The 18,764-nt window shown below is 33.6% G+C and overlaps 1 protein-coding gene across 1 annotated transcript; it reads right to left on the reverse strand.

The window, feature by feature from the left end:
• Nucleotides 1-4,006: 4,006 nt before the first annotated feature.
• On the reverse strand, nt 4,007-8,554 carry LOC112515142 (TPR repeat-containing thioredoxin TTL1-like). The gene is made up of 5 exons (XM_025121821.1): nt 7,746-8,554; nt 7,458-7,653; nt 6,236-6,412; nt 5,021-5,176; nt 4,007-4,123 (listed from the first exon to the last, which is right to left on the reverse strand). Exons 1-5 carry the CDS (start codon nt 8,552-8,554, stop codon nt 4,007-4,009), a joined length of 1,455 nt encoding a protein of 484 aa, XP_024977589.1.
• Between the last annotated feature and the right edge of the window lie 10,210 nt (nt 8,555-18,764).

The following is an 18,764-nucleotide window of genomic DNA, read 5'->3' on the forward strand; positions in this document are numbered from 1 at the left end:
AGGAGGAGAAGGAGGAGGAAGAGGAGGAGGAGGAGGAGGAGGAGGAGGAGGAGGAGAAGAAGAAGAAGAAGAAGAAGAAGAAGAAGAAGAAGAAGAAGACTGAAGACTTGGACTTGTGATCAAGAACCCTTGATCCAAGCCTACAAACGGGAAGGTCACTCTAAGCGGGGTGGTGATGCTTCAAAATTCTGGCTATAATCCCACTCAGGAACTTGGTGTACTGAATGACCTTCTCCTATTGGCTCAGCTTCAGCATCAGGTCGTTAAAGATAAGCTAAGAGAAGTCAGCATTGACGTTCTTGATGACCGAGTAGCCAATATTCAGTGCTACCCGACTCGCTTGGTCTTGGCCCCCCGATTTTCCCACCGATGCACTGAATAAAGTGAAAGAACAGGTATTTCCAGACCGCAGACATCCGGTTCTTCTCAATCTTGGTCAGAGACTTGTTGAGCTCTGAATCAGAGTCTTTCTTCAGCGGCCAGTCGTAGTGAATGTCATCTAGAAACTTGTCAATGGCTTCATTGTTGGGGTACCTAAGGTTGTTAGGGTAAAAGTATAAAGAAAAGACTTGAGGAGTGTAAAGTGTAGAAAAACATGAATGGGGGGGGGGGGTTGAATAGAAAGTCTCCTAAACATCATAGTTTATCATTGAGATAGATTAATGTTCCTGATTCTTCATTTCTTAAACCTATCAAAATTAGTTTAGAGAGAGAGAGAGAGAGAGAGAGAGAGAGCTCTTAGAGAGAGGAAGCAAGAATTGTGAAGAAATGAAAGGATTTACACTTGGTTTTGGAAGATTAAAGCTAGATTGTTCAAGGTAACTTTTACTAGACTTTAATGTTTGTTTTGATAGGTTCAATATATGTTCGAGTGTATGCATTTGGTTGGGGCTGATTAGATTCAAGGAAGAGTTGAAGATATCAAAGTTAAAGCATTTTGGTCACTTGAGGTGATCGGAAGTCAGGAAAGGGCTAATTAAGGTACAAATATCCTATTCCCTTTACTCAAGGATAATTAGGTACATTCTGGAAATTCCATCCATGTTGATAGATGTGACTCCGAGCCTAATGGCTCTGAGTACTTTATAAGAAACTTTATCTTCGTTTTAAGGTTTTGGTTTATGCTATAACATTGAATTTGCTTCATGATTTGAGCATGTTATGAAATAGTTTGATTTAATGCTTTATGACTTCGTGCTAAACGTAATTTGCATGATTCCTAAATGAAATGAATTTTTTAAAGTTATGATATGTTTTCGGTTGATTATTCCCTGAACCGTTTTCGTTGTTTTGAATATTATGTTACGATCCATTATTGGTTGAATTGATTATTATGAGAATTGAGATTTAGTTTTAAGATTGATGGAACCATTGATTTAGCGACATGAGTTTTATTGTTTTTGATTTAGACTCAACACTTGGGCCATGGATGTCGAGATGCCTCCATGGTGGCTATTGATAAACATGGCGTTTTCGTAAAGGCTAGGCCAAGTCAAATAAGGATGTAGGATGTAATCAAGAGCCGAACACCAGAATATGCCTAGTTACTGGATAGAACCAAATACCAGATTTAAACTGGTTACTGGGGGATGGGTAGAATTGTGCCCTACATTGACATTCCAAGTCTAATCGGACTGATCATCTGACTAGACAACATATTATTGCAACACAGATGATTCATTAATTTATTCAAAAAATCTTTTCAATGTTTGATATTATGTTATGAATTATCTGCCGTGATTACCTTGATATTATATATTCATATACATATCCGTCTACTAAGCGAAATTGCTCAGCCGAGGTTTGTTTTGTTTTCTCAGCAAGTGTTTTGTTTTCTCGACAATTTCAGGTACCACTCTAGGGCCGAGACGAGGGATCAATATTAAGCTAGGAATGGAAGTCATAAGTTCCATGTTTTTGTATACCTATGTTTGGGAATAGTTAGACGATAGTATTTTGGGTGGTACATATGTTTTAAGTTTCGTTTTTCAATATAAATGTTATTTTGAGAATCTTAGTATCGCTCAGATTTGTCATGTTTTTGAGTTTTGATCTGATTATCAGATTGTACAATACAACCCCGTCTTAGGCTGCGTAGGGGGGGGGTGTTACAATTTGTGGTCATGGGTGAGTGTGAGATTAAAAGTGATCAAAGGTCCAGATCCTTTCTTACGCTTCTCAGTTTAACTCTTTTTCTCATATGATACTTATCCATCGTCGATACATGTGTCATCCCGCTCCGTCAACTTGCATAAACAAGCAACTGGGTTCTAAAGTGAAGAATGGAACTTTAGGTTTTCTTGTAACTTTTTTGAAGTTACATCTTTGAATCCGGATAATATGATGAGTTTTTGAATATGAGTTCTTGTAATTTATAAAGTTTGGAAAATGACAAAGATGAAGAAGGTTGGGAAACATGGGTTCTAAGATGATGGGGAACTTGGGTTACTTGATGAAGATAGGAAGATTAGGTTTTCTCGTAATTAATTTTTTTTTTGTTTAAAGTAAAACATATTTCAAATATAAGGGGGTGTTTATCAAACACTTACCCAGTAAGTGTTTACCGGTAAGATTTAACACTATCATTTAGGTATTGGGTAAAATTTTAGTTCAATAAAAGGGTATCATATGTGACAATTCACCTGGTAAGCGCTTACCGTGATAAGAGTCGTCGTCCTAACTTACCGGGTAAGACTCTTGATCTTTGTCTCGTTCTTACCGGGTAAGATTCTAGATCCTGATCATATTCATCCGGTAAGGTAATGAGACTTGATGTTCACTTACTCGAGTAAGTGTTTGGTAAACAACTCCTATACTTATATAAAAAAAATCACATCATTTACCACATTATCAAAAAAATGTGGAGTTATCACATCAGTATGGTAATCAGTTACTCTTAGGTACTTAAAAGTTTGAAAATTTACTTCCTAAGTATCAAAATGAAGGGTTTAAAAGTAGGTAATCCAAAATAGGAACCAAGACAAAGTATATTACATTTTAATGCAATTTACGTGTGTGTGTGTGTGTGTGTGTATATATATATATATATATATATATATATGAGGGAGGATCGTGTGAGAAAAAAAGTTAAGGTGAGAAAAGTAAGAAGGGATATCCATATTTGATCACTTTTAATCTCATGTCTGCCTATGAAATTGTGCTTAGAAGAGAGTTGATCCAGTGATCTCAATAGTGTTAATCTTCAATTAGGATTGATTCAAAGGTGGAGATCCCGTTTATCTTTATCAACATAACTCTCCTTTCCATCGGAACCTAACCATATATATATATATATATATATATATATATAGAGAGAGAGAGAGAGAGAGAGAGGGGTTAAAGAGAAAATCTCCACACAAAAAAATGAAAAAGTGAGAAAGCCATTGATAACCATTTATTTGTATCGAGTAATTGAATATGTTTCCTGGTGTCTAAGCACATATGTATATCATAGAAATATGAATGATTATTAGGGTGTTTCTCAACTTTTTAATTCTTATTACGATATTCCCCTTAACCAGACCTTATATGTTTATGCATATAATATGATAAAACAAACCCAACGAGTATATGTAACACATAAATATAATTAATAAATATATTCCATCTTATCTTGCTGGTAATATTGTTGGTCCTTGCCATTCCTCTTACGATAAATTCTGGTCCTCTTATTAAATATTTAGGTATAACTAACCGAAGAAGTATATATAACATATAAAAACAACCTAGCTCCGCAATTTATATTTCGTTATCAATTGGAAAACAGTAATGTGGTAAAACAAAAGGAACCACCAAAACGTATTTCTATAAAAACAGTTTATTTCGTACAACTTTTACATTACATACTATAAAATAAAGAGACTTTATACTAACGGTGATCGTGATTACGTCTGTAATCGTCAATCCATCGATGATTCGTCACAAATCCGTACTAAAAATTCCAGACAGAAAAATCCGTCGATTAAACCCCTTTGTTTTGTACCTTTTTGTATGCTTTTTTATCACCTCATTGTGTCTTCAGTTGCTCTTTAGCTTCTCTCAAGGCTTTGGTCACCTCCTCATCTTCTGGTGCTTCTTTTGCTAGCAACTTATAATCGTCTATGGCTGCTTGCCATTTTCCTAACTGCTTTAATTAAACACAAAAAATAAAAAATAAAAAAATAATGCTTTATTAATTAAGTGAAATGGAAAAATAATCTACTCTTTAAGGGTCGTTTACCAAACACTTATCCGGGTAAGTGTTTATCAAGTCATATTACTTTACCGGGTGAATAAGGCAAGAACCAAGAATCTTACCCGGTAAGAGTAAGACAAACACAAATAGTATCACCCGGTAAGTGAGGACGACGACTCTTACCATGGTTAGCGCTTACCGGGCAAATTGTTGCATAAGATGCAGTTTTTGTTGACTAAAATCTTACCTGTAAGTAAGCGATAGTGTTGAATTTTGCCGATAAACACTTACCGGGTAAATGTTTGGTAAACGAACCTTAAATGTCGACATCTCATTTTTTTACAGTCGACGTAACAAAGTTTCAAGATTTTCTATCTTTTTATCATTTTGACGGGTAACTTGGTAACTTTGTAACATTTGATGTTAATATGGATACATGTTTATGAAATGTTTCAGAGTAAAGTGGACAATAAACTTGACAAGCTCACTCATGTCATTGTACGTTATAAGATCAACAAGTTGTTGTCAAAATTAGTAACAAATAAGAAATATTGGAACTTTGTTACACTGATTAGAAAATTTTGAAACTTTGTTAAGGTCCAAAGCGTAAGAAGAGATCTTGATCTTTGGATGCATATTAAGATGATATGCAATCGTGATTCATGGGTGGATTTGATATTAAAGATGATCAAGGGTCCAGATCCCTTCTTACGCTTCTGACTAACTCTCTTTTCTACACGATCCTTCACACACACACACACACACACACACACACACATATATATATATATATATATATAGAGAGAGAGAGAGAGAGAGAGAGAGAGAGATGCATATATGGTTCACCTTAGCATTACAGTCGGCTCTTCGTAGTCTTGCTCTGCTATAAGAGGGTCGGATGTTCAAAGCTAGAGTGCAATCCTCGATGGCTTTCTCGAATTGACCGAGCTTGGTTCGACAAGCGGCTCGGTTGCATAGTAACACTGAGTTAAACGGGTCAAAATTCATATTACAACAAAATCAGGACACTTTTAAAATAAAGCATCCCAATAAATTTTTATAACATTATTTAAAAAAATGGCTTATAAAACAAGTGTCCTATAAAAAGACGTGTTTACAAAATACTTCTTAAAAGTGTCATGTAAAAAAACTAATGCTGACACTTCATTTGTCGTGAAGAACTTATTAAGACGTTCAAAAACATCTTACAAACTTATTGTAATGCTTTTACATTAGTGGCACGGTTCTTTGATCTTATAAACTAAAATGTATAAATTAAGCGGCCGCTAAGACGTTTTTGTTGCATAAACGTGATTTATCATAGTGCTTATCCACTTTATTAAAGCCGATAAGTGTACGAGAGTTTTGTTGTGTATATAAATATTATATTTATACTACCTTATAAATCAGATTTATTAAAAGTTTTAAAAATAATCTTTAATGCACAAAGTACTATATATTTATACACAAAGTTTTAAAAGTCTTAAAAACAACTCATAATGCATTAAGTACTAGTATTTTATGTATTCAGTATTAAAATCTCTTAATTTACAATTAAAATAACATATAGTACAAGTTATCAATGCACATTGTTACTTTTTTTTTTCATGTTCCCAAGATACTTTTGATACATTTCACTCATACCTCTATGTCTTCTCCCCATCCTCCAAGGTGAAATTCAAACTGATATTTACCATGAGTTATTAAAAGTTCTCTCATTTATCTCCCATTTAATTGCTCTAGAACTCTTGCTCCCGTTCTCGATCTCTTGATTCTTTGCTCTTATTGTAAATCGAATACATTTGTGGAGTCATTTAAATATGTTGGATTTTAAATATATCGGATTTTAAACTGTCATACAATTTTTTTCATCGATAGACTGTAATTGGAACTATAACTCTTATTTATTGAAATTGTATTAATATGTAAAGACCAAGTGTAACTTATATCATCGTTAAATCTTCTCTAATAAAACCAGTAAAACTTCAAAATCGTTAAAATTCAATGCTCCCACCACATTGCACAGATAACTACTAGTACTTAAAAAATAAAAAAGGAAATGTACCTGCCAGCAACTAGATCAACTTGAACCCTTATAACCAGAAAATAAGCATGGCTGATCGGACCATAAAACTTGGTGCAGTCATTTACTTCAAACTTTGGTGCATTTCTCAACGCCTCATCTGCTTCCTCATGCCTATGCAACTTCAACAACGCCTCCATTTTCAATGCATAGATCTTCAATATATAAAAACACCCAATGTTAATTTATGAAGTTGATTGTGTTAATAATAAACTAGAATGGTACTCGTACAATGCAGCGAGATACATCTCGATTTAATGTTTCGTTTTATTCTTTTTTTGTCTCAGTCGATGTCATAATACGGTTTTATGTGGTTTTGAGAAAGTGAAAATATTTATTTTTGAATAAAATATGAATATGATGATATCATAAAAAATTGAAAGAAAAATATTGATATTAGTACCAAACTTACTATTTAAAATTTCTCATTTTTTGTGTATTTTTTTAATTTATTTTTTTATTTTTGATTTAATAATATAATATTTTATAAAAATAATAATCAAGTAGTTTGTTAGAAGTTAATGATTATCCTAACTATATTTTAGATTTTTTATATTTAAAATGAGATATTTATCCTTTGTTTGATTATTTTTATCTACAGTTAGTTACATGAATTCAAACATGAAATTTTAATACTTATGCACAATTTACTTGTAATCTTGAATTTTAAGTAATATGCATCAATAAACAGTCCTTCATACATAAAAAATAATTTTTAAGAGTTTTTATCAAATGTTTTACAATATAGTATATATTGTAAAAGTTAATCAATGATAGAACATTTTTTAAATAAAGTATACTATTAAGTTTTTTTATAAGACACTCTTAAAAAACACTGACAATACAATTGCTTGATGATATAGACTTTAGTCATATCGGGGGTTATTTGATAATTGTTGAATGGTTTTGTGCAGAATGATTAAGTAGTCAAAATGATTAAAAGGCTTTCATGATATAGTACAAAATGAAATATAATTGTTTGGTAATTGTGTATAATGAAATTAGGGCTTTTAATGGTTAAGGGAGATCCATGATACAAAATCATTGAGAAGGTTTTAGAACCATTAAGAGGCAGACCTTTTTTTTTTACCAAACAAGATTCACCTCTTAACGATTAAAAGGTTACCCTCTTAATGGAACCATTAATATGATCCCATGAATCCAGTTTTGTTGTAGTATGGGATTGATCTATGTAGTTACCTTTAGTGCAGAATCTGCACCAGCTGATATAGCTAGATTGGTTTCTTTTAACAATGTGTTCCAATCTCTGTGCATCTTGGCCTCGATGCACCGGTTAAGGTGCACCTGAAGATTTCGGGCTCTTGTAATCAGGTCGGGTTCAGCTTCTGAACCCGATTGTTTATAATGATGTATTGTTTTGTCAGCGTCTCCTAATCTGCAGCAGTGACGATAATGGAGTTTTCCCATTAAAAAATAGACAATGGTCATAAAATTTACGTGTAAAAGAGTTATATCGTGTATGATGACCTTAGATATAACGTCGCTAAACGATTATGAGCCCTTTGGTAGAAGGGCTCGATGCTGATCGCTTCTTTGGCTTCGAACACGGCTTCTAAAAGCCTACCTAAACCCGTTAAGGCCGCACTTTTGTTGCTTCTGTATGACGCCTTTTTGGGATCGATTGCAATCGCAGCTTCATAAAGTGACAAAGCTTCAGCAAATCGTCCGTTTTTGTAATCTTCGTTGCCCATGATCTTCAACTGCTCAGGATCCATTCTTGTTGAAAGAGCTCTACACAAAGAAGTTGGGTTTTTTCCTGATTTCTGATCCTTTTTGCTCGATTTCTTGCTCGATTGCTCCTGATTTCGTTTGGTTTTTGGATGATAACTGATATCGTTTAAATTCCCTTGCCGTAAGTTACCCAAATTGCCATAGATTATCATGTTACCAGCATTCTTTGAGCTCTGATGCTCATCGATCATGGCTTCAAGTTCCCCAGATATCCCAGTTGATCCTTGAGGAACCTTATTGTTTCTGCCATAGCGTTGGTAGTAGCCGTGTCGATCATCATTTCGTTCGATTTCCGACCCTCGTGATCCTATCTTTTCATCAGGTGTACCTTTTCTAGCTACTTGTTGAACATATAATGGTGGGGTGGCCTTTGTTTGTTGATTTGGCGAAGTCGTAGCAACGATTCTGTCAGGCCTTTTCGGAGTTCTAGGGACGTCCGGCACATTGGTAGTCGGCAGCGAAGCGGCCGAAGCCGATGGTTTTGGCCGTGGTCGAAAAACTGTGTTGAACAGGCCACACCCGTAGTTATTCTTAAAAGTGGACATAACTATCTCGTAAGCTGTTTATGGCCCAAGATTTGGTCTTAGATATATAACCCAAATGTGATGGTCTCCACCATTTAAATGCCAGAATTCAAGATCGCTATATAAACGAGAAGTTCTACATTATCAAGATAGTGGGTGAATTTAGATGATGACGTAAGCCCTGTGGATGCATGATAAAGTAGAGTTAAAAGGAAAGAAGTGTAAGAGGATCTTAATCACCTTTAATCTCAAACTTATCTATGAATCATGTATGGTACGTGGATTGATCCGATGCATCTTATCTCGGTATCCTAATGTGCATCCATGGACGTTCCAATCTTTTTGGAGACCCTGTTACATCAAGAACTTTTGATTACTTTGCATAAATGAGATAACAGAGAATATACGTTAAGAACAAAAATAGACTAAACATAAAACGATTAAAAATCTGAAACTAAACATAAACCATTAATGATTTGATCCTAAAACCAGACGATTAATGGTTTGATAAGTAGAGTTATAAGATACTACCTTGTTAAGTGTTCTAATAGAATGCTTTATATGACTAAAATATAAGAAGTCATATCCAAATGCGTTGTAATAAGTTGATAGACGTTTTTGAGAGTTTTAACAAGTTTTTTAGTACACTTATAATATAAAACATCTCATTAGGAATTTTATAGAATGCTTTTGAGAAATTGTCCTATAAACTCATTTTTTTTATAGGACAACTTGTTTTTATATAACATTTTTTTGAATAGCATGCTATAAAATTGCTAATGAGACACGTATTAAAAACTTATTAAGACGTACAAAAACGTCCTACAAACTTATTACGACGCCTTTAGAGAAAAAAATTTATTTTTCGTTTCTATAATGTAAGTCATATAAAACGGTTTATTAGCACGATTAAGTTTTTTTGATTTCCATAAACCTGATTTTATTGTAATGCTTAATTATATGGTCTTTTCCCAGTAAATTGTCACAGTTTTCTTAATAATAAATGTAAAATGATGATAATTATATATTTAATGTAATTAAATTGGCATAATTTTGTACAAAAAAAAATGAGTTTAGATAAACATGGCAAGGGTAAAAAATCTTACCCGGTAAGAATAATGATAAAGATGGAGAGTCTTACTCGTTAAGTGAGGGTGACGACTCTTACCTGGGTAAGTGCTTACCAGGTAAATTATTGCATACGCTACCATTTTAATAACCTACAATCTTACCTAATAAAATAAATTATAATGCTGACTCTTAACAAGAAGTGCTTACCAGATAAGCATTTAAGTAAACGGTCCCTAAGACATCATCAAATTTAAGGAAACAAAACAAAATACTTTTTATTTGAAATGTTATGATAATATGATTTCTTATTGTTTTAAAGAGAAGAAGAGGGCATCACGTTGATGCATATATTATTCAATGAACAACCCCACGTCTCATTTCACTCACGTATTTCATATATCTATGGACTACTACTATTTACTACAAACATATGAAAAGTGAAAGCAACCTTGGTGATTAATCGATCAAAACCTTGCTAAAAAGATCGAACAAAAAAAGCCTCGGTGGAAAAAAATCGAAATCGAACAGGAAAAAAGGTTCAACAAATTGAAGGAGTCTGTAACACAATACTATTTACAGGTGCATGTTTGTACTTGAATACCTTATTATATTTGGGAATTTGATTAAAGTGTGTTTATTCTATGATTTATTAAATGGCAAACCATTCTAGTCGTTTGAAAGGGTTGCATCCATTAATCCGGATGGGACGGATTCTCCGATTGAAAATAATCCGGAAAGATATGACCACTGAGATTGGTTAACTTTGGGCTGTTTTGAAATCTTTATTGGGGCACCCCTAAAATATTGAAACAAAAAATATGATAAATCTCAAATCTAGTGAGGGAACCGAAGTGAATGAATTTGACTGCTATTTCTTCTGGTAATCAAACTGTCCTGACACTATCTGTTACTGTTATTCAGACAGGTTGTGATTATAAAGTGTTTTTGACTTGTAAGTCTCTGATTTATTCTGGTAAGCAATATTTTGAATGAAAATAATTTTTGATGTAGTAAGTGTTTGAATGAAAGGGTTATTTGGTTATAACTGTACTGAAATTAGATGCATCGTTCGATGGAATATTGTGATGTCTTCGAAAGGTTCAATTATTGCTAAAAGTATGTAATGGAAAGAATTTTCGGATGTGGTTCAAAGATAAGTTTTGTCTAAATATGGCAGTGCGATAGTTAGAAGAGGAACTTTTGTAATGTGAATAGGGTAACGTGACAGTTTAAGAATACACTTCGAAATTTTTAAGAAAAGACCCAGTTTGCTGAATTACATGTTTCTACTGAGGCTGCATGATAGAAAAGTATATTTGGGAAACTAAAAGCTTTTTTTAGGAAAACTGATTATGGTTATGAGTCCGGTTATATTTTAATATGCAGTGGATGTTGCAGAAATGACACAAAAAGAAAAGAACCGTTAGTTAAGTTATTTTTTCCCCATGTCAGTGGCTGATAAAATCTCTTGTGGTTTGTGAATGGCCTTAGAAGAGTTAACTTGTGGTGGGTTTAATTTGAATGCAGGAGATAGATCCATGCAAGGGCTTAGAAGATGGTTGTGATCTATTATCAAAAGGAGATATAGAATTGTAGGACAATTTGGCTGCTTCTAAACTCTCTTCTTGTAATCGAGCATACTCTATCGCTTCAGCTAGAGCACCAGGTTTAATGGCTCTAACAGATATTTCAAAGTTGCCTTAAGTCCTCTAATAAAACTATCAAGAAAGTAAGGGGGCGTTTGGTTCGTAGAATGGAATTCGATGTAATTGGAATTCATCAAATGAATTTGACTTTGAGGGAATGTAATGAAATTTGATGGAATTTGACCATGCCTTGTGATTGCGTTTGGTTGCATGAAAATGGAATAAAATACTTAACGGATTGGAATTTTTTTGTTTGGTTCACGGAATTCAACTTTGAAATCGGAATTAAATATCAACAAATGACCTTTTACGATTTTTGAATAACAGAATTGGACTAGTGATATCGATAGCTAGTTATCTTGAATCGATTCCTTGATTACATATGTTGTCAATCGATCTCGTATAGATAGAGAAATTACGAGAGAGAGAGAGAGAGAGGGCGAGAGCGTACCAGATGGAGATCGAACCAGAGATCAATTAGATGAGATGGTAGACGCAACGTTGAATGAATTTGGATTAGGGAAGGAATTTGTCAGAAGAAAATTGAAATCCAAGGGTATTGTCATGGAATGTAAAATCCGTGAGTGAAGGAATTTATTGGAATTGAAAGGATTCCATCAGTTTTATTCCATTAACCAAGCATTGTATTTAGAATTTGGTCAAAGGATTTGACCATTCCAATTCCTTTCAATTCCATTCAAATCCATGAACCAAACAGCCCCTAAGAGTCAGGCAATACCTGATTATGTTGAAGTGTGACACACTCAATTCTGGGAAAAAAAAGACTAATTTAAGATTTCCAATAATACAACATTTAAAGAACAAATCCCTTTCTATAAATCAATACTTGAGTTACCTCAAATGACAAACCTATATTTTTCATCATCAATCGTAAAACAAGCCTTACATAAAGACTAGGTCAAGGTCGGATGTTACTAAAATCCAATAACAGTCGTTATCCCCAAATGTGGAATACGTCACCAAATTGCTAGATCCTTCTCGTGCCTCTAACACACACTCAATTTATCACAATATCGCTAGTATCAAACCCCAATAAGGACTTGAGTAGGCTTAATTTCTAGCGAGTTCAAATAATTTTCATCTATAATATAAAACGATAAAACTGAAAATATGCTAATTAAATTACACAATTTCCAAATTGAAATGTATTTGGTACAAAAGCAACATCCTTTCACAATCCACCATTTTTGTGATGAAAACTTAGTGACCAAGACACCCATTTTAACATGAAATCAAATCCAATACTCATCCAAAACATGAACGAAGTTTAATAATCAAATATTTAAATTATGGATAGAACTCTACTATCCAAAACATCAAAATATGAAAGAAATCCAAGATATGAAAACATAAATTATGGATGCACTTCATACTCAAAACAACTGTAACACCCCAGAATCATATTTGTATATAACCAAATATTTCATATATCAAGAAATACAAATTTACATATCCGGTCCCAAATATGCAAAAGCTACATATACAAAACTAGTATATATAATAAGTATTTCAAAAAGACCACAAATAAGCATGATGTCTTCCATATCCCATGTAAGCATATAAGACATCTCACAATTTCCCTTTTCCCTTTTCCTTAGATTGAGCCCGTCTTGTAATGCATATTTTTGAAACACAAAATGAGGGTTAGACCTTGAGGTCTAGTGAGAAATTCCCTTTATGCAATTACAAGGTGAAAATCATCAAATCAAGTTTATAAATCCATATTTGTAATACTAACTGTTTGGATCAAAATTGTCCTAAATATCATGAAGATTTTATTAAAGCAATTTGGGTCAAGTATGGAAGTCTGCAGATTTATCTTCAGAGATCTGAAAAAGAAGACTACAGACTTATCTTCAGAGATCTGATTGTGTCACCCTTATCCCAATATACCCTACTCCTGATTATGTCACCCTTATTATAAATTTACCCAACTCTTGATTATGTCAACTTTATTACAAATTTATCCAGCTCCTGATTATGTCATCCTTATTACAAAATATACATTTATGCTGATTATGCCACCCTTATTCCCGACAGTTGATAATTACATATCAAAACCTAAAATTATGATAATAAATAGAACATAATCGTTCAAGAACACCCAAGTACGAAAATCATACGGTTCCATAATCGTTCAAGAACACTCACCTTGCAAACACAAATAGATGACGACTTTAAACAACAACAATTAATCAGATAAAATCACGTAATTAGTTACTTCTTCTTCCTTCTGTTTCTTCAAACCCAGGAACCCTCTCACTTAAACTAAAATATACACATACACAAATATCTCCACCTAAGGCGGTGGAGTTAAAACTTTTTAAACACATAACACATCAAAGCCCCTCAACTTCTACCTTTATTCTAAAACAACCCCGAACTTTTTAACCGAATACCCGGTTATCACATTATACTTATTAATAATTTGTATTTTCTTTAATAAGATGGGACAATAGATGCGTTAGATGGAACTCTCATACATGCAATTGTGCCTATTGATCAAGACTCTCGTTATAGAGGTACAGGTAGAGGTTAATATTATCAGAATATTTTAGGTATTTATGACTTTAATATGCTATTCACGTATGTTTCGCATGGATCCCGTAGATGCGGAGCTAGGAATTTAAGATAGAAGGGTTTGGTCGACCGAAGTTGTACCTTGGTGTAAAATAAAAAACAATATATAAGAAAATTGTCCAAAATAGCAATTATAGACTCCTCGATTCATTTTATAGTTGTTTTTCTATTCATTTTGTATTCATAAAAAACCAATTTAGCAAGTTGCTACAGTGCTACTTGTAAAATACTAACGTAACAAGTAACAATTTCCCAAATATTATATTAAAAAGGAAAGTGAATTTTACAAGTTGTTAAAGATGCTACTTGTGAAATTTTGGGCAATTAGGTCAGTTGGTTAAAATGTGGCTATAAAATGAAGATAAGAAGATAAAATGACTATTTTGAACAATTTCCCCTACATATATAATATCCTTATGAAATGTCCAAATCCATACAAAGCTGATCATGATCTTTAAGAAGTTATGAACAAGATGAAAAGAGAGAATAGATCACCAAAAATCTCTTGTATTGCTTGAGAGAGAATTACAGCTAATCTGAAATTACAGAATTGTTAATGACAAGTTAAATGACAATTACAAAGCTAAACACTATTTATACTAGGAAAGCATTAAACTAACTATTACAAAGCATATTAAAATGGAGAACTTGAATAGAATCTTTAACGCACATACTTGAACCCAACATTCTCCCCCTTTGGATTCAAGTTCGAACTCTCGTAAATCTTGTCTTTCTGAGTCCGAGAAGTTTCTCCAGATGTCTTAGAGTAGCCAACAAAGACCACTTCATCAGCTTTAGCAGCGAACTTCCCTCTGTTCTCTTTGTCATTTAAAATAAAACACCTGCAACCAAAAACTCGAAAGAATTTGATATTAGGTATTCTTTTATTTATTATTTCATACGGAGTTTTACCAAACCTTTTGTGAACGAGGGATCGGTTCTGGGTAAAACAAACAGTTGCTACTGCTTCAGCCCATAAAAATAATGAAAGTTTTGAGCAGGTAAGTAATGTCCGTGCCGCTTCGACCAACGTTCTGTTCTTTCGCTCAACGACACCATTCTGTTGTGGTGTCCAGGCTGCCGAAAATGTATGTGTAATCCCGATGGATTCGAGGAATGAGCCGAGTGTGTTTTTGTTGAATTCAGTTCCATTGTCAGTTCTGATTTTTTGAACTGGTAGTTGCAGATTGTTTTGGACTGTCTTCAAGAATGAAATTATCGTTCATCCTTTGATCGCAGAAAATGAACCCATGTATATTTGGAATAGTCATCGACTATGACCATCACATACTTCTTACCATTTATGCTTTGGACTCGTATAGGACCGCAGAGATCCATATGGAGTAAGTGTAGAGAATGTTCGGTGTTGAACTCTGTCTTCAGCTTGTGTGAAGCTTTCTTCAGTTTGTTCATCTCACATGCGTCGCATACATGGTCTTTATGAAACTTTAGGTCTGGGATGCCTTTAACCAAGTTGTCGCAGACCAACTTGTTCTAATATTTGAAGTTAAGATGCGAAAGACGTCGATGCCATAGCAGATTCTGTTTCAAGGATGCCTTGGATATCAAGCAGACGTCAGTATCCACTTGTGTATTGGATAGGTCAATTGTGTAGAGATTTGATCTTCTAATTCCAGCTAAGAGCTCCTTACCATCAGTAGTTCGGATGCTGCACTGGTCAGCTTTAAAACACACTTTTAAATTCTTATCACAAAATTGACCTATGCTAAACAAATTATGTTCAAGTCTTTCGACAAACGACACTTTCTTAATCATTAAGTTCCCAAAAATTACGTCACCGTATCTAAGGATAGGCGCGTATTGATCGTTTCCAAATCTTACTGTACCTCCAAAAGATTCAACATAGTTAGATAACAATTCTTTTCTAATAGTCATGTGCTTAGAACATCCGGAGTCTAAGAACCACACATGCCGGTTAACCTACAAAAGTGAATCAATTGGATTTTGGTACCCATTTTAGTATTGGGCCTTTAAGCGCAGTTTTCGTTGGTGGTATACTATAGGTACCGAACAACGTTCTTTAAAATGCAATTTCTTAGATAAAGTAGAAAACGCAGAATGCATGAAATGATAAGATTTAAAAGAAGTAAAAGACTTAAGTAATTCGTTCAATCTACACGGAGAACAATTATTTTTACCATTTCTAATATCAAAAAATTCATCAACTGAATATCCTTTTACAGAATTATTCAATATCGAATTATTTAATACAGATTTAGTAAAATTATTCTTCTTCTGTTGACTTGAAGATTTTTCTTCTTCTTTTACTCTCCAAATCTTCTTAAACTTCAACGTTTTATCTGAAATCTGAAAAATAAAATCATCAGATTTAATTGAATGATGAACTTTTTTTTTTCTTTGTAAGCTTCTTCTGTCCTCGAATTCTTTTTGGTTTTATTCTTTTTATAATACACATTATCGGAAACAGGTTTTTGATTAAAATTCTTTTCAAAATCTGAAGCTAAATCAGAATCCCCAGTCATATTATTTTTAACAAGAAAATCTTCATGACTAGGTAATTTATTTGAAAAATCAAACTGATCAATTTCATCATTTAAACAAACATCTGAATTCAAGATGTTTGAAAAATTAATTTCTTCATTAAAATTATTTATTTCTTCTGAATCAGAATCTTCACTTAAAGATTTATCGCACGAAAAATACTCAGATTCAACATGTTCCGTTTTTGCTTTAGACTTTTGTAAATCTTCAGTTTTATTTAAAAATTCTTGTTTTTGTTTATTAAATGAAAGTCGTTCTTCAGTTAAAATCTTTTCCAGCTGAACCACTTGTTTTTCTAAAATTAAGGTAGGAATATAAAGCTTTGGTTCAACAGGTTTTGATTCAAGCTCTGCCTTTGAATAACTGTGAAAATAATCTGTTGAAAATGCAGAGTCTTGATTTTTATAACTTTCATTTAAGTTTGTATAATCAAACGGAACCTGCATTTTATCTTTTCTTTATCGATTGTAATCTTCTCGTTGTTCCACCTCATCAGAAGATTTTGTAAATTTTACCGAAAACTCGGGACCACAATCAAGATATTCAAATTTATATAGAGTCGGGGCATAATATAAAGCTTTTCCTAAAAAATTCGGATTTTCATACCCCAATCCTTCCCGAGGGTTAAAAAGATCTTGTTTCAGTTGATTTGTTCAGAAAAATGGTTTGATCAGTTTGTCCTCTTTAGTATAGAACTTCTTGTTTAGACTTCAGTTTTTCATTTAACTGAATTATTTGAAGTTCAAGCTTACTTATTTTAACCATTAGTTCTTCATTTACTAATTCTAATGATTTATATTGTTCCTTAGAATTAGATAATTCGGCTTTTAAGATATTGGATTTTTCATCAAATAATTTGGATTCAGATAACAAAGATTTAGTCCAGTCCAAGTTTCCAGCATTTTCATCAAATAATTTGATGTACTTTTCTTTTTGCGTTTTTAAATCTTTTTCAAAATTATTTGAACGCATTTTTTCTGTTTTTAATTTTTGCTGGAAAGATTGGAGTTTAAGCATCATTTTATGCATCTGTTTAATGCATGATTGCTCCAATACCTCTTCATTCATTTCTGCACTATGTTCTTCTTCTTCATCTGAAGAACAATTATCAGATTTAGCCATCAAGCACACGTGTGCAACATCTTCAGCTTCTTCCTCTTCGTCTGTCAGATTCAACCAGTGATCATCTTCTGCTATGAGTGCTTTCCCGACATCTCTTTGTTTAGAGAGAASAAATTTATTTTTGTAGTAGTCGGTATTTCGAGTTACCGACTTTCTACAATTAACAACAAAGTGGCCTAGCTTGCCACAGTTGTAGCATTTCGTGTGCTCGTCAGCTACGTCTTTGACAAACTTCTTCTTCTCTTCCCGCTTCTTCTCGAACCTCTTTTCTTCATACTTCTTTTTCTCGCTGAATTTGTCTTTAAATTCGTATTTTGAACCTGACGAGAATCTTTGATTGTTCGAGTGTGGCCGATTTTGGAATTTCTTTTGAAATGCTTTAGTCAGCATCGCCATGACATGTTTTATTTCAGACATTTCAGAGTCTGAATCTGAGCTGTTACTTTCTTCTTCTTCAGATTCGCTTGATTGGCTTGCTTCCTTTACTTGCTTCCCAGATCTACTCTTTGCTTTCTTCTTAGACACGAAAGCTAAAGGATCAACAACTTTCTTTTCTTTCTTCTTCTTTGAATTTCGGATCTCCAAAATGTCTTCCTCGTTCTGCTTTAGAGTTTCATAGATTTCATGTACATCAATATCAGATAATGATTTGTTGAATCTGATATGATTAGCATATGGTTTCCACTCTGGTTGAAGATTGTTGAAGAATTTAACATTTATCTCTATTACAGTTTTAGAGATTCCGTTCTTTGTCAGCTCATTTAGCAGTCTGGTAAGCCTATCATAGACATCATCAAGGCTCTCACCATATTTAGCCTTGAATTCTTCATACGCAGATATGCAATTAATAATCTTCAATTGAGTTCCCACTCTAGAACCCATCATCATCTTTTCAATCTGAACCCACATGCTGTGACCAGATGATATATGACTGTCAATACTGGTGTAGATGTCATTGGTCAGTGCTTGCATCATGTAGGATTTGCAAAGCACATCAGCATGGGCTCTTTCTTTCTCTTGAGCAGTGTATCTGAATTTCTCCTTGATAATTCTCTGAGCAGGTCTGCCTTCTTCTGGAACAGCAGGTGTCTCTCGGTAGAATACAGCAGGACCTTCCATCAAGGAATCCATAATCAGATCACCTTCCTTCATTCTCTCTATGAAATTAAGAAATCTATCTCTCCATTGATTGTAGTCTCCTCGAAACAACACTGGTGGCTTGGTGTCAGTACCAATTGTTGGTCCCAAAGGGTCTACAAGAATACTAA

The sequence above is a fragment of the Cynara cardunculus genome (genome assembly GCF_001531365.2).
Source record: "Cynara cardunculus var. scolymus isolate 2C chromosome LG 7, CcrdV1, whole genome shotgun sequence".
Lineage (NCBI taxonomy): Eukaryota > Viridiplantae > Streptophyta > Magnoliopsida > Asterales > Asteraceae > Cynara > Cynara cardunculus.

Excerpts from the sequence above, each read along its gene's own strand:
- LOC112515142 (XM_025121821.1), bottom strand. The coding sequence starts at position 8,554 with ATGTCCACTTTTAAGAATAACTACGGGTGTGGCCTGTTCAACACAGTT. Across the intron at positions 6,413-7,457 it reads GTGCAGATTCTGCACTAAAG|ATCTATGCATTGAAAATGGA; the intron begins GTAACTACATAG and ends TATATATTGAAG. Across the intron at positions 5,177-6,235 it reads ATCTAGTTGCTGGCAGGTAC|TTTGACCCGTTTAACTCAGT; the intron begins ATTTCCTTTTTT and ends TGTAATATGAAT.